The following is a 16,040-nucleotide window of genomic DNA, read 5'->3' as shown; positions in this document are numbered from 1 at the left end:
TATTGCTTTTTTCTTTCTTTCCTTTGTATATATGTTATATTATATAACAAAAGTTAAAAAGAAAAAAAAAAAGCTCTCCCCTTAGACATACTTACTTCCTCATCAATGATCAGTAATTAACCTCTTCTCCAACTCTAAGCCACAGTGATAAAGGAAGCTATTTCTCCTGTAGTGAACTGTAAAAAAGGACTTTAAGCTACCATCTGCTTTATCTTCCAAAACCTGACAGAAGGATGCAGACATCAATACTTAAAGATATAAAGCAGGCAGAGCCCCCAGTCTTGAGGTTTGTTCAAATGAAACTTAACCCCGCAAAGGATAGGTCAAGTCTACTTAAAATTTAGGTCTAAGAGTCACCCCCAAGAGAGCCTCTTTTGATGCTCAGATGTGGCCCCTCTCTCCAGTCAACACAACGAGCAGTCTCACCACCCTACCCCTCTCTACATGGGACATGACTCACAGAGGTATGGACCTTCCTGGCAACGTGGGACAGAGATCTTGGAATGAGCGGAGACTCAGCATCAAGGGATTGAGAAAAACCCTAGAATGAGCTGAGACTTAGCATCAAGTGATTGAGAAAACCTTCTCAACCAAAAGGGGGAAGAGGGAAATGAGACAAAGTGTCAATGGCTGAGAGATTCCAAACAGAGTTGAGAGGTTATCCTGGAGGTTATTCTTATGCATCAAGTAGATATCATCTTGTTATTCAAGATGTAATGGAGAGGCTGGAGGGAACTGCCTAAGAATGTAGAGCTGTGTTCCAGTAGCCATGTTTCTTGAGGATGATTGAATAATGATACAGCTGTAACAATGTGACTGTGTGACTGTGAAAACCTTGTGTCTGATGCTCCTTTTATCTACCTTGTCAGCAGACGAGTACAACATATGGAATAAAAATGAATAATAGGGGGAACAAATGTTAAAATAAATTTAGTTTGAAATGCTAGTGATCAATTAAGGCAAGGGGTAATGGTATGATAGGTATAATCTTTTTTTTTCTTTCCTGTGTTCATTTTATTTCTTTTTCTATTGTCTTTTTGTTTCTTTTTCTGAATTAATGCAAATGTTCTAAGAAATGATGAATATGCAACTAGGTGATGATATTGTGAATTACTGATTATGTATGTGGTTTTATTTTGTTTCTTATTTTTTAAATTAATAAATTAAAAAATGGTATAAAAAAAAGATAAAAAGAAAGTCTGCTTGCTCAACTCTTAGTCTAGAGACTTGAATCCAACCCACCTGTTTCTACATGGAAGAGCCACTGTCAGATGTACAGAGGCACACAGCTATCTGCTCCAGAATATGAAGTGGGCAGCAGTGTGTGAAGGGAAGACTTGCATGGCACTGTTCTGCTCAAGAGTCTATCCAATGTATGGACCACTGAGCAGGCAGGTAAAACAGTGATCACTTTTTCATGACTTCATAAAACGTTTTGAAACATTCAATGGAAATGACAGTTTTTAACCCCCAAGATAATCTTTAAAAATAAATTATAATCCAAACTTACTAATATCCATAAAAAGCAATTTAAAAGAGTAAAATTAATTCACTATTACTTACCCCATTTTCAGTGCGTTTTTCTCCAGGCATATTTATGATATTTCTCTGAGATCGTTGCTCTTGGGTCTGACGGCCACCTACAGAAATTAAAATACTGAATTTATTAAAAGACATAATATTAGGATGGCAGAGTGGGTGAGACGCTTCAAGGATCTGTCCTCCCACAGGACTGTTGAACTATCAGCAACAACTAGCAGAAACATTTTTCTGAAAGCTCCAGAAAGCAGTTAAAGGACTGTAATAAGAGGGCAATCACCAAATCAAGAAAAAGGCCACTTAATCCCAGGGATGAGTCTGGCCCTGTCACCATGGAATCAAGAATGCCTGCCTAACCAACCAGGGCAAAAGAAGTGTAAAGCATAAGATATCATGGCTGAGAACATTCAAATGGAGTTCAGAGGCTATTTTGGAGGTTACTCTTCTGGCATGCTTCAGCTAGATATTGCTATTTACCATGATTTGTCAAATCCCAACCAAAGTCATTCCTAAAGAACACCTAGGACTCTGAGCTTCTACAAAAATTCCATGCACTATGATTATTTTCCAGAAACCTACAACCTCCAGATGGGTTCCTAGGCCAAATAAGTCCTGAAACCCAGAGGGGCCAGCTTCTCCAGAATATCAACTACTTCCAACTCCCTATCCATAAGTTGATAGTCCTTTCCAACATGAAAAAGTTAGCATGGGCATAGCCAAAATACCCCTAATGATCAGGAGAAGGATCAAAGGAGAACAGGGGTTATAACAGAGAAGATAGGATTAACAACTGAGTATGACTGCCAAATATTTCTTTTAGCCTCCAGTGTTTTGGAGCAGCTAGAAGGAAAAAACTAAAATTGTGGAAATGTAACCCATACTAAATTCTGAAATCTGTTCTATAACTACTTGTTTCTGTACTACTTGTTGCTGTTTTCTATATATGCTATATTTCCCAAAGAATAAAAAGGCTACTTAAAAGTGGTAGCATCCTGTGGTGTCCAGACTGGCTCCTCCCCCACTCCTCATCAGTACAGCAGGGAGCCAGCCTGAACTCCCAGTCCACATCCCTGGTCTGAGTCTCAAATGGAGAAGAGTAACCCTCATGCACATACCAGAAGGAGGTACGTCTCACTCATTTCATCAAGTGGTGGCCTGACAGCCTCTCCATCCCAGAACTTGCCCTGCCTGTGGAAGGCTCCTCAATGAGTTCTCCTACAGAATGCTGTGGGAAAGCAGGCAAGTCAAACTGCCAGGGACAAAGGACTGCTGGCTGTAGAACATACAGTGCTGTGCCCAGGGTTGTGAGAAAACTGTTCCCTAGGGAAGAGGGGGCATTTGCATTCATGTAAATGGGGGAATTCCTGGGGTCACATGTATATGCCCAAGATAGGGCCCAGCGGAGAAAAGATCAGTGAGGCTCCTATGCTTTGGCCTAGAGATAGTCTCTAAATTCATTATATGGATTGGCCCTGAAGGAGAGCACTGGCACAAGTCAATCTGCAAAGACTGAAAAGTTATTTTTTCCCTTTCTCTTCCTTCTTCTTTTGTTAGCTCATGGCACTCAAGGAAAGCTCTGTCATAATACTAGCTGGATACAAGCTTAAGGAACAGACCCTTTAAGAGTCTAAATCCCAGCAATAATACACTAAAATATCAACATGTTCAGCCTTTCACAAAAGATCACAAAACATACAAAGAAACAGGTAGCAGTGGTCTGGGCAAATCCGAAGATTAAAGCATTAGAAACCATCAAAGGGGAAGATCAGAACTGGGGCACACTAGACGAAAGATTTAAAAAATAAAGGTCTTAAACATACTCAAAAAGCTAAAGGAAAACATGGACAAAGAACTAAATGAAATCAAGGAAATGATACAGGAACACAAAGAGAATATCAACAGAGAGACAGAAATTATGAAAACAAACTAATAGAGCTGTAGACCTCAGTAACAGAAATTGAAAATTCCCTAGAGGGGTTCAATAGAAGATTGGACCTGGAAGAAGAAAGAATGAGTAGAGTTGAAGATAAGACAATTTAAGTTATTCAGTCTGAGGGGCGGAAAGAAGAAAAATGAAGAAAAGTAAACAGAGCCTGAGGAACCTGTGGGATACCAATAAGCATACTGATAAACCCATTGTGGGAGTCACAGAGAGAGAAAGGGACAGAACGAATATTCAAGGACGTAATGGCTGAAAACTTCCCACATTTAATGAGAGACATGAATATACACATCCAAAACACTCAACAACTCCAAACAGCATAAACCCAAACAGACCCATGCCACAACATTTCTTTTCAACTGAGCACCTATTCATCATGTGCCAGGTACTTTTTTTTTCATGTTTTTAATTGTGAAATATATATACAAAAAAGCAATAAATTTCCAAGTACATTTTAACTAGTAGTTGATAGAACAAATTTTAAAGTTTAGTATGGGTTACAGTTCCACAATTTTTCTTTTTTTCTTCTAGCTGCTCCAAGACACTGGAGACCAACAGAAATATCAATATAATGATTCAACAGTCGTACTCATTTGTTAAAACTTATATCCTCTGTTATATTCCTACTTCTCTTTACATACCACAGCATTTTATAATCAAACTGCCAAATGCCAAAGATGAGAGTACTCTCCAAAGCCATGCAAGAGAAGCCAAAGTGTCATGTGCAAGGAAACCATGAGCAAGAAGGCCATGGGATGACATATTTGAAGTGATGAAAGCAAGAAACTGCCAGCTCAGAATTCTGTATCTGGCAAATGCGTCTTTAAAAAATGAGGGCAAAATTAATACAGTCCCAGGCTCAGTGGCAGAATTCTCGCCTGCTATGCTCGAGACCCAGGTTTGATCCCTAGTGTCTGGCCATGAAAAAAAAATTAGTATATTCCCAAATAAATCTTGGGGTTTGTTCATATGCAACTCAACCCCACAAAGGATAGGTCAAGCCTACTTAAAATTAGGCCTAAGAGTCACCCCCAAGAGAACCTCTTTTGTTGCTCAGATGTGGCCTCTGTCTCCAGCTAACACAACAAGCAAACTCACCATCCTCCCCCTGTCTATGTGGGACATTACTCCCAGGGGTGCGGACCTTCCTGGCAACGTGGGACAGAAATCCTAGAATGAACTGAGACTCAGCATCAAGGGATTGAGAAAATCTTCTTGACCAAAAGGCAGAAGAGTAAAATAAGACAAAGTGTCAATGGCTGAGAGATTCTAAACAGAGTCAAGAGGTTATCCTGGAAGTTATTCACACGCATTAAATAGATAACACCTTGTTAGTCAAGATGTAATGGAGAGGCTGGAGGGAACTGCCTGAAAATATAGAGCTGTGTTCCAGTAGCCATGTTTCTTGAAGATAATTGTATAATGATATAGTTTCTTGAAGATGATTGTATACTAATACAATGTGTCTGATGCTCCTTTTATCTACCTTATCAACAGATGAGTAAAACATATGGAATAAAAATAAATAATAGGGGGAACAAATGTTAAAATAAATTTAGATTGCTATAAAGAGATTGTTCAACTCAACAACAAAAAGACAGCCAACCCAATTACAAAATGGGAAAAAGACTTGAACAGACACCTACCAGAAGAGGAAATACGGATGGCCAAGAGGAACATGAAGAGATGCTCAATGTCCCTGGCCATTAGAGAAATGCAAATCAAAACCACAATGAGATATCATTTCACACTCACCAGAATGGCCATTATCAACAAAACAGAAAATGACAAGTGCTGGAGAGGATGCAGAGAAAGAGGCACACTTATCCACTGTTGGTGGGAATGTCACAGGGTGCAACCACTGTGGAAGGCAGTTTGGCGGTTCCTCAAAAAGCTGAATATAGAATTGCCATACGACCCAGCAATACCATTGCTAGGTATCTACTCAAAGGACTTAAGGGCAAAGACACGAACGGACATTTGCACACCAATGTTTATAGCAGCATTATTTACAATTGCAAAGAGATGGAAACAGCCAAAATGTCCATCAACAGAAGAATGGCTAAACAAACTGTGGTACATACATACGATGGAATATTATGCAGCTTTAAGACAAGATAAACTTACGAACCATGTAATAACATGGATGGACCTAGAGAACATTATGCTGAGTGAATCCAGCCAAAAACTAAAGGACAAATACTGTATGGTCCCACTGATGTGAATGGACATTCGAGAATAAACTTGAAATATGTCATTGGTAACAGAGTTCAGCAGGAGTTAGAAACAGGGTAAGACAATGGGTAATTGAAGCTGAAGGGATACAGACTGTGCAACAGGACTAGATACAAAAACTCAAAAATGGACAGCACAATAATACCTAATTGTAAAGTAATCATGTTAAAACACTGAATGACGCTGCATCTGAGCTATAGGGTTTTTTTGTTTTTGTTTGCTTGTTTGTTTGTTTGTTGTTTTTTACTATTATTACTACTTTTATTTCTTTTCTCTATATTAACATTTTATATCTTTTTCTGTTGTGTTGCTAGTTCCTCTAAACCGATGCAAATGTACTAAGAAACGATGATCATGCATCTATGTGATGATGTTAAGAATTACTGAGTGCATATGTAGAACGGTATGATTTCTAAATGTTGTGTTAATTTCTTTTTTTTTTTCTTTTTTCTTTCCGTTAATAAAAAAAAAATAAAATAAAATAAATTTAGATTGAAATGCTAGTGATCAATGAAAGGGAGGGGTAAGGGGTATTGCATGTACAATTTTTTTTTCTGTTTTCATTTTATTTCTTTTTATGTTATCTTTTATTTTTTTCTGAATTGATGCAAATGTTCTAAGAAATGATCATGATAATGAATATGCAACTATGTGATGATATTGTGAATTACTGATTATATATGTACAACGGAATGATTGTATATTAAGAATGTGTTTCTTTGTTGTCATTTTTTATTTAAAATTAATAAAAATTTTTTTTTTAATTAAAAAAAAGATATGCTAGTGATCAATGAAAGGGAGGGGTAAGGGGTATGGTATGTATGAACTTTTTTCTGTTTTCTTTTTCTGAATAGATGTAAATGTTCCAAGAAATGATCATGATGATGAATATGCAACTATGTGATGATATGGTGAATTACTGATTATATATGTAGAACAGAATGATCAAAAGTTAAGAATGTTTGCGTTTGTTTGGTATTAAAAATTTTTTTTTAATTAATTAAAAAAAATATATATATATATATTTCCAGATAAACAAAAGCTGAGGGAGTTTGTCACTACTCAACTGGCCCTACAAGAGGCACTAAAGAGAGTTTTGCAGGCTGAAAGGAAAGGATAACAGACAACAGACTGAAGCTGCATTAAGAATATCCAGTAAGGTTATGACAGGTGTAAATATAAATGTCAGTACTATTGTATTTTCGGCTTCTATCTCCACATTTTACTTCCTACATGATCTAAAAGGGAAATGCATAAAACGCATAAAATGTAATTATAAATTGATGGGTTTTGACTTGAATAAATATATAATTTGTGACAAATACATAAAGTATCAAAGCATACGAAATTGTTGTAGACTTAGATTGTTAAATTTAAGGCGCATGGTAACGATAAAGAAAATATGGAGAATATGCAAGCTCATAGAGACAGAAATTAGAGTACAGGTTGCAGGAGAATGGGGAGTTAATGCTTAATGGGTAAAGCATTGTTTGGGGAGATAGGAAAGTTTTAGTAATGGAAAGTGGTACAGGAACCTCAATGTTGTGACTGTGATTTAATCTATTGAGTCATATACTTGAGAGTGGTTGAAATGGGAAAGTTTAAACTGGATAAATAATCTCACAATTAAATTAAATAAGCGAGGCAACTAAAGAGACAATGACAATTAAATGCAATACATGTTCCTGATAGATCACAACACATGGGATCTATCAAGGGAGAAGAAAAGGCTCAAAGGAATATTATTGGAACACGTGAAAAAATTGCAACATAAGATTATGTCAATATAAAAAGCTTAAAAAGACATACTAGAAATATATATTGACCATTTCTTTCATTTATTCAAATATTTATGGACCACAAATGAGCAAGTCAAGCCTAGGATTTAGAAACACAGTTGATTTTTTTGTTTATTCATTTATTTATTGGAAAGATTTCCACTGTTAAATATAACATATATATAAAGAAAAGGAAAAAAAAGCAATGATTTTCAAAGCACACTTCAGTAAGCAGATACAGAACAGACTTCAGAGTCTGTCATGGGCTAAAATTCCACCATTTAGGATCTTTCCTATAGCAGAAATACCAAAGGCTACCAGAAATATTTTTTTCTTTTTTGTGAAAAATAACACATATACCAAAAAGCAATAAATTTCAAAGCACAGAAAGATTTCCACTGCTCAATATAACATATATACAAAGTAAAAAAAAGCAATGATTTTCAAAGCACACTTCAATAAACAGATACAGAACAGACTTCAGAGTCTGTCATGGGCTAAAATTCCACCATTTTGGATCTTTCTTATAACAGAAACACCAGAGGTTACAAGAAATATTTTCTTTCCTTTTTGCGAAAAATAACACATATACCAAAAAGCAAAAAAAAATAAATTTCAAAGCACATTGCAACAATTAGTTACAGAACAGATCCCAGAGCCCGGCATCAGCTACAATTTCACCATTTTAGGTCTTCTTACTCCAAGATACCGGAGGCCAAAAGAAATACCAATATAATGATTCAGCAATCATACTCATTTGTTATAGTCTATCTTTCTGTGTATAACTCCATCATTACCCCTAATCTCTCTCCCACTCTTTAGAGGCACTTGAGCTATGCTCTTCCAACATTTTTTTGTTGGAAGGGGCTGTTGACAACATAGGATAGGGGGATGGAACTAGTTGATACTATGGAGAGGCTAGCCCCCCTGCATTCCAAGACTCATCTGGTCCAGGGACCCATCTGGAGGTTATTGGTTTTTGGAATGAGTGCATGGATCCTTTTTAGAATCTTATATAATACCCTAGGTGTTCTTTAAGACTGGCTGAAAGAGATAGAATTGATTTTCATGTTATCATATGCCCTGCAACCCTCCTGCACGCACTTCTTAGTTAGAGGATTTTTTTCATTTTTTAGATTCCCTGGTTTTTTTTTTTTCTGTAGACAATTTGTCATCTACAAATAGAAACAGTTATGTTTCTTCATTTCTTATTTGTCTTTTATTTCCCTTTCTTACCTTACTGCACTAACTACAATTTCCAGAACTATGCTGAATACTAGTGGTGAGAATGGACATCCTTGCCTTATCCCAACCTCTGGGGGGCAAAGCTTTCAGTCTTTCACCATTACACATAACACTAGTTGTAGGCTATTTATAGATGTTCTTTATCAAGTTGAGAAAGTTCCCTCTCTACTTTCACTTTTCTGAGATCTTTCTTTTCTTTATAAACGGTTGTTGGATTTATTAACTGCTTTTCTGCACTGACTGGTAAGATCATGTGATTTTTCTTCTTTCGGTTGTTAATTTGATGGATTACATTGCTTGAGTTAATATTAAAACTTGCATCCCTGGAATAGACCTTAACTTGGTCACAGTACCTACTTCTTTGTACATATTGCTGAATTCTAATTACTAATATTATGTTACACATTATCCGTATTCATGAAAGATCAGAGTAATATCTAGCTTCATAAAGTCAACTGGGAACTGCTCCCTCCACTTCTATTTTCTGGAAGACACTGTGTAAAATTAGTTCTTCCTTAAAATAGTTGGTAGAATTCTCCAGGGAAACCAACTGAGCCTGGAGACTTTTTTTGAAAGCTTTTAAAACACAAATTTTATTTCCTTTGTAATTCACATTACCTACTCCACATTGTGTGAATTGCAGTACCTGCTGTTTTTCAAGGAAATGGTTCATTTAACCTAAGTTGTCAAACTGACCTGTGTAGACTATAGTAGTCCTCTTTCATTCCTGATACTCGCAATTCATTTCTCGCTTTGTCAGTTTGCTAGAAGTTTGTCAATTTACTGACCTTTTTTCTCTATTTTTTTTTTTTGTTTGTTTAAAATTTCACAGATTTCTGCTCAGCTTTTAATTATTTTCTACATTTTGCTTGCTTTGGGTAATCTTTGCTCTACTTTCTCTAGGTCTTTGAGTTGGGAGCTTAGATTATTGATTTGAGACTTTTCCTCTTTTCTAACATAAGCATTTAGTGCTATAAATTTTCCTCTCACTTCTATATTAGCAGTGCCCCCACAAGTTTTGATACATCGTAATTTCATTTTCAGTCAGTTCAAAGTATTTTTTTATTTCCTCAAGATTCCTTCTTTGACTCACAGACTACAGGCACATCTTGTCTAATCATACTTTGCTTTATTGCATTTTGCAGATGTTATCCTTTCTAAAAATTGAAGGCTTGCAGTAACTCTGCATCAAACAAATTCGTCGGTGTAATTTTTCCAAAAGCATTTGCTCACTTTGTATTTCCGTGTCACTTTTTGGGGGGGGGGGGGGTGGTATGCATGGTCTGGGAATTGAACTGAGTCTCCCACATGGAAGGCGAGCATTCTACCACGGAACCACCCGTGTACCTTCTGTGTCACATTTCAATTAAAGTATGTACACTGTTTTTTTTAGACATAATGCACGCTTAACAGACTACAGAATAGTGTAAACATAGCTTTTATATACACTGGGGAAATGAAAAACTTGTTTGACTTGCTTTATTGTGATATTCACTTTCTTGCTGTGGTCTGGGACTGAAACCTGCAATATCTCTGAAGCATGTCTGTATTTAGAAGTGTGATTTTTAGTTTCCAAGTATTTAGACATTTTCTTCCTGCTATTGTTCTCTTTATTTCTAGTTTGATTTCACTATGGTTAAAGAGTGTCCTCTGTGTAATATTCAATTTGTTGAGGTTTATTTTATGGCCCAGGATATTGTCTTATCTTGGTATACTGGGAACTTTAAAAAAAATGTACACTCTGGATGGAGTGCTCTACAAATGTTGATTAGATCCTATTAGTTGATGGTGTTATTGAGTTCTTCTATATTCTTGGTAAGATTCAGTGTAGTTAATAAATTGTTAAGAGAGGGGTGATAACATTCCTATAATTGTAAATTGTTGATTTCTCATTTCAGTTTTAGCAGCTTTTGCATCATATTTTTTATGACTCTGTTACTTGGTACTTAGACATTTAAGAATACTTTGTCTTCTAATGGGTTTGTTTATTCATCATTATATGATTTCACTCTCTGTCTCTTCCCTACCTTTCTTTTGCTCTTAAGTCCGGTTTTTCTGATATTAATATAGTCACTCCAGCTTTCCTTTGATTTGTTTCCATGATGTATTGTTTTTTATTTTCAATTTGCCTACATTACATTTGAAATAAGTTTCTTGTACACCACATATAGTTGGGTCATATTATTTAATCCACAAAACCAATCTCTATGTTTTAAAGGGTATAAACTATTTACATTTAAATGTAGTTATTCATGTTAGGGCTTAAATCTGGTTTGTTTGGTTTTTGTTTTTTTTTTTTGGTCTTCTCTTTGTTCTTTGCTTTTTTTAATTTCTGTTTTCTTTTCCTGATTTCATATGGGTTACTTGAACATATTTTTCGAATTCCATTTAATTTATCTTTGGTGTTTGTGAGTGTTTTTGTATAGGTTTTTTTAGTAGCTGTTCTAGGTATTACATTATATATACATAACATCACACTGGTACCAGTTCAAATGAAGAACAGAAACCTTACTTCTCTTTATGTCCCTTCACCTTCTCTTGTTTATAATTGTCAAATATTTCCTCTATGTACATTTAGAACCATATGAGACAGTGTCAAGATTTTTGCTTCAACTGTCAAACACAATTTAGAAAACACAAGAGAAGAAGGAAAAACTCCTGTATTTAATATATTTTTGCTTGCCATCTTCTTCCTTTCTTCCTGATGTTTCATAAATCCTTCTCTTGTTGTTTCCTTTATGTTTACAGAAATTTCTTTAGCCATTCTTTTACAGCAGTTGTACGGGTGACAAATTCTTAATTTTTCTTCTTCTGAGACTTCTTCATTCCTGAAGAACAGTTTCACTGGTATAGGATTCTGGGTTGATGATTCTTTTCTTTCAGCACATGGAAAACATTGTGTCACTGCCTTCTGCCCTCCATGTTAGCTGATGAAAAATCCACTGCATTCACATTGTTTTATATAATATATACACCCCTAAAGAACGGGAGAAAGACCAAAGGAGAAGGGGGAGTTATAACAGAGAAGATAGGATTTAACAAATGACTATGAAAGCTGAATCACTGTATCGATATTTCTTTTCATCTCCAGTGTCTTGGAGCAGCTAGAAAGAAAAATGTAAAATTGTGGAACTGTAACTCATACCAAACTTTGAAATCTGTTCTATAATTGACTGTTGTGATGTACTTTGAAATGCATTGCTTTCTTGTATATATGTTATTTTTCACAATTAAAAGAAAAGTATTGATAGAGTCTCTTGAGGAACTAGAGAAAATATATGGAAATGTTAAATTTTTCCATATAGGAAACCCTTGGTACCCTCCCAAACATTAAGGACTCCCCCCCAAAAACAGGCTAAATCCTTGATATTTTTTTTAACATTTGTTCCCCCTATTATTTATTTATTTTTAATCTATATGTTTTACTCATCTGTCCATACTGTAGATAAAAGCATCAGACACAGGGTTTTCAAAATCACATAGTCACATTGCAAAAGCTATATCATTATACTTTCATCTTCAAGAAACATGGCTACTAGAACACAGCTCTACAGTTTCAGGCACTTCCCTCTAGCCTCTCTAATACATCTTAACCTAAAAAGGGTATATCTATATAATACATAAGAATAAACTCCAGAATAACCTCTCAACTGTTTGAAATATCTCAGCCACTGACACTTTATTTTGTCTCATTTCTCTCTTCCCTGTTTCGAACTAGAAGATTTTCTCAATCCCTTGATGCTGAGTCCCAGCTCATTCTAGGATTTCTGTCCCATATTGCCAGGGAGGTTTACACCCCTGGGAGTCAAGTCCCACATAGAGAAGGGGAGGGCAGTGAGTTTGGTTGCTGTGTTGGCTGAGAGAGAGAGGCCACGTCTGAGCAACAAAAGAGGCTCTCTGGGGGTGACTCTTAGGTCTAATTTTAAGTAAGCTTAGTCCATCCTTTGCAGGGGTAAGTTTCATATAAACAAACTCCAAGATTGAGGGCTCTGCCTATTGATTTGGTTGTCCCCACTGCTTGTGAGAGTATCAGGAATACTCCAAATGGGGAAATTGAATTTTCCCCCTTTCTCAATATTCTCCCAAGGGGATTCTGCAAATAGTTCTTTATTCACTGTTCTTATCACTCTGGGATTTACTGGGCATCACAATGGACAAACCTATACCCCATTCAAGGTTCCATGTACTTATGGTGTTCAATTAACCTGTTTAGATAAGTTGTATTAGGAAATGCACTAGTCAAAATATAAATTTTGTACCAAATAAACATTTTTTGCTTTAGTCTCACACATAAGTTAAAATTTTGAACTATTAATTACTCTCAATTTTCAACACCCTGCAGTAATGACATTCCTATGTTCTTCCTTATGCAAAAACATTTTTTAATTTGCACATTTAGTCCCTATATTGTACACTCTACAAACCCTTGATTTTGAGGCTTGTCCTTAATGAAACTTATTTCTGTAGCTGAGAAGCTAAGACGACCTATTGCTCCCAGGAGAATTCTTTACTTGCTCAGAGGTGGCCTCTTTCTAAGTCCAACTCTGTAAGGGAAATGATTGCACTCCCTCCTACATGGGACATGACATTCAGGGATGAAAGTCCCCTGATAACAGGGGACATGATTCTCAAAGTTGAGCCTTACCCTGGCACCAAGGGACCAACAACACATTCCAGACTAAAAGGGGGGAAAGAAACATATCAAAAAAAGGTATCAGTGGCTCAGAGAGTTCAAACTGAGTCAAGAGGTTATTATGGAGGCTATTTTTACTTGAGCTTCAGCTAGATACTCCTAACTGCCATGGTTGGCCAAGCCTCAACCAGCCTCATTCCCATTAACCCTAAAGAACACCTAGGGCTGTAACTGAGACTCTACAAAAGTTTCATATACTAAGTTTACTTTCCTGAAACCTATAGCCTCCAGAGGGTTCCTAGGTCAGATAAATCCTGAAATCCAGAGGGGCCAGCCTCTCCAAGAATATCTACTAATCGACACCCCATCCTATATTGTGGATACCCTTTTTCAACATGAAAAAGTTAGAATGGACATAGTCCAAATACCACTGAAGATTGGGAGTAGGATCAAAGGAGAAGGAGGAGTTATAACAGAGAAGATAAGATTTAACAAACAAGTATGACTGCTGAATCACTATAATGATATTTCTTCTGCCTCCAAGGTTTTAGAGCAGCTAGAAGGAAAAACCTGAAAATGTGGAATGGTAACCCATACCAAACTTTGAAATCTTTCTGTAATTACTTGTTAAAATATACTTTGAAAATTATAGTGGGTTTTTTTATATATATACATTATTTTTCACAATAAAAAAAACTTTTTTTTTTTTTAAAGAATAAAGGTGACCCTTTTTAGGGTCAGCAAGCCACAGCAAGAACACACTGAACCATGGAGCAGAGAGTCCACCAGCCAGCAACTTTTGGTGAGGAAGAAAGAAAACGGCTCCCAGGGAGCTTCATAAAACAAGAAGCCAGGAAAAAAGCTGAGAGACTTCGCCACATGCCCTTCCACCTGAGAGAAAAAAAACCTGAACTTCATCAGCCCTTCTTGAATGAAGAGGACAGTACCATCGATTCTTGTTAAAAATTGTATATGTCTCTTTCAACTTTGCATTAACCAAAGAGCTTTAAATATTTAGCATTATTCTAACAAGTTTAATTTTGATGGTAATATGTTGTAAAATGTTTACTTGAAAACAGTTTTCAGAATCACTCTGGTAACTTAAGTATGTAAGGTACACAGGATGTGTTTTTATTAAAGAAAAAAAGAGTAATGTAATTTATCCTAAATGACTGGCTGTTACAAGAAAGAAGATTATGTAGGCCAAAACCTTATTATCAGACAAAGGCAGTGGATTCTCTCCCCCAGTGCATTCAAATAACCAATTCCTGAGACACTGGGGTTTCAAAAAGGGAAGGAGTTTATTGCTAGGCAAGAAGCAGGAGATCAGATGGACTTTCAGACCAAAAATCTGTCTTCCCAACTATAATAATTCCAACAGTTTTATAGTGTGCTGGTTTGAAAGGATTATCCCTAGAAAACCCATGGTTTAATCCTGATCCAATCTTGAGGGAGCAACTATTTCTTTTAATCCTTATTCAATAATGCAGGTTGAAATATTATGATTAGATTATCACCATGGAGATGTGGTGTGCCCAACTGTGGGTATTAACTTTTGATTAGATGGAGATGTGACTCCACCCATTCCAGGTGGGTCTTGATTAATTTACTGGAATCCTTTAAAAGAGGGAACATTTTTGGAGAAAGCTTTAGAAGGATGAGAGAGCCATGACAGTGCCATGAAAACCACAAGAGCCCATGTAGGCGGAAACTTTGGAGATGAAGAAGGAATACGCCCCTGGGGAAGCTTCATGAAACAAGAAGCATGGAGATAAAGTTAGCAGGCATTGCCATGTTCACCATGTGCCCTTTCAGTTGGGAGAGAAAACTTGAACATCATTGGCCTTTCTTGAGTGAAGGTAACCTCTTTTAGGTGCCTTAATTTGGACATTTTTATAGACTTGGGATATTTCCATGGCCTAAGGAATGTAAACATGTAACTTAATAAATTCCCCTTTTTAAAAGCCAAAAAAACAAAAAAAGCATAACAGTGAAATTTCAAAAAATTTTTCTAGAATTATAAATAGAACAGAAAGATTTGTAGGCTAAACTTAAAAGTCTAAGGAAGAATTCAATATTTGAATTCATAACTTCAATAAATTGAAAATAAAAATTTTTTCCAAAAAAAAAAAAAAAAGAAAGTAAATTTGTATATAAGCTTTATCACCATCTTTATGATTTTGGACAGTTCTCTTAACTATGCATAGCATTTTTAAACTTTATCTATCGTATGAGAATGAAATAATATCTCACCCTCCACCTAGGGATATATACACATATTTCATTGATGTACCTTTGTTGTTTGAGTTTACTGTATTCTTTTAAAATAGAGATGTAATCCATTAACACTGTTATCACTGCTAAAAATCCATATAAAATTAAAGTATATAAAATAACAAGTTAAGGCTGTCCTCAGGGAACTGTACAGTGTATGTGCTTCCAGGAAAAAAAATCCTTAATCTTTTAAAATTTTAATTATAAAACATTTTAAGAAATATATTCCAGTGGTTCAAATTTCAAAAGGTACAAAAATGTAACAATTAAAAATCTCCTTCCCACCCCTGACCTGCTTCCACCTGTTGTGCTCACTCCAGGCTAGCAATATTACTAGTTTCTTATGTGCCTTTATGTATTACTTTGCTAATGCTGCTAGAAAACAATATACCAG

At 35.9% G+C, this 16,040-nt stretch overlaps 1 protein-coding gene across 9 annotated transcripts in view; it reads right to left on the bottom strand.

The window, feature by feature from the left end:
- PPP1R13B (protein phosphatase 1 regulatory subunit 13B) overlaps positions 1 to 16,040 on the bottom strand; it is a 139,745-nt gene that overhangs the window by 31,272 nt on the left and 92,433 nt on the right. For all 9 annotated transcript variants that reach the window (XM_077128407.1, XM_077128409.1, XM_077128410.1 and 6 more), the window contains exon 4: positions 1,564 to 1,640. In XM_077128407.1, coding sequence (XP_076984522.1) covers positions 1,564 to 1,640 — 77 coding nt within the window. The remainder of the gene's footprint in view (positions 1 to 1,563; positions 1,641 to 16,040) is intronic.

The sequence above is a fragment of the Tamandua tetradactyla genome, chromosome 14 (assembly GCF_023851605.1).
Source record: "Tamandua tetradactyla isolate mTamTet1 chromosome 14, mTamTet1.pri, whole genome shotgun sequence".
NCBI lineage: Eukaryota > Metazoa > Chordata > Mammalia > Pilosa > Myrmecophagidae > Tamandua > Tamandua tetradactyla.
Note: the sequence above shows the minus strand (reverse complement) of the source record. Positions and strands in the feature narration are given on the sequence as shown.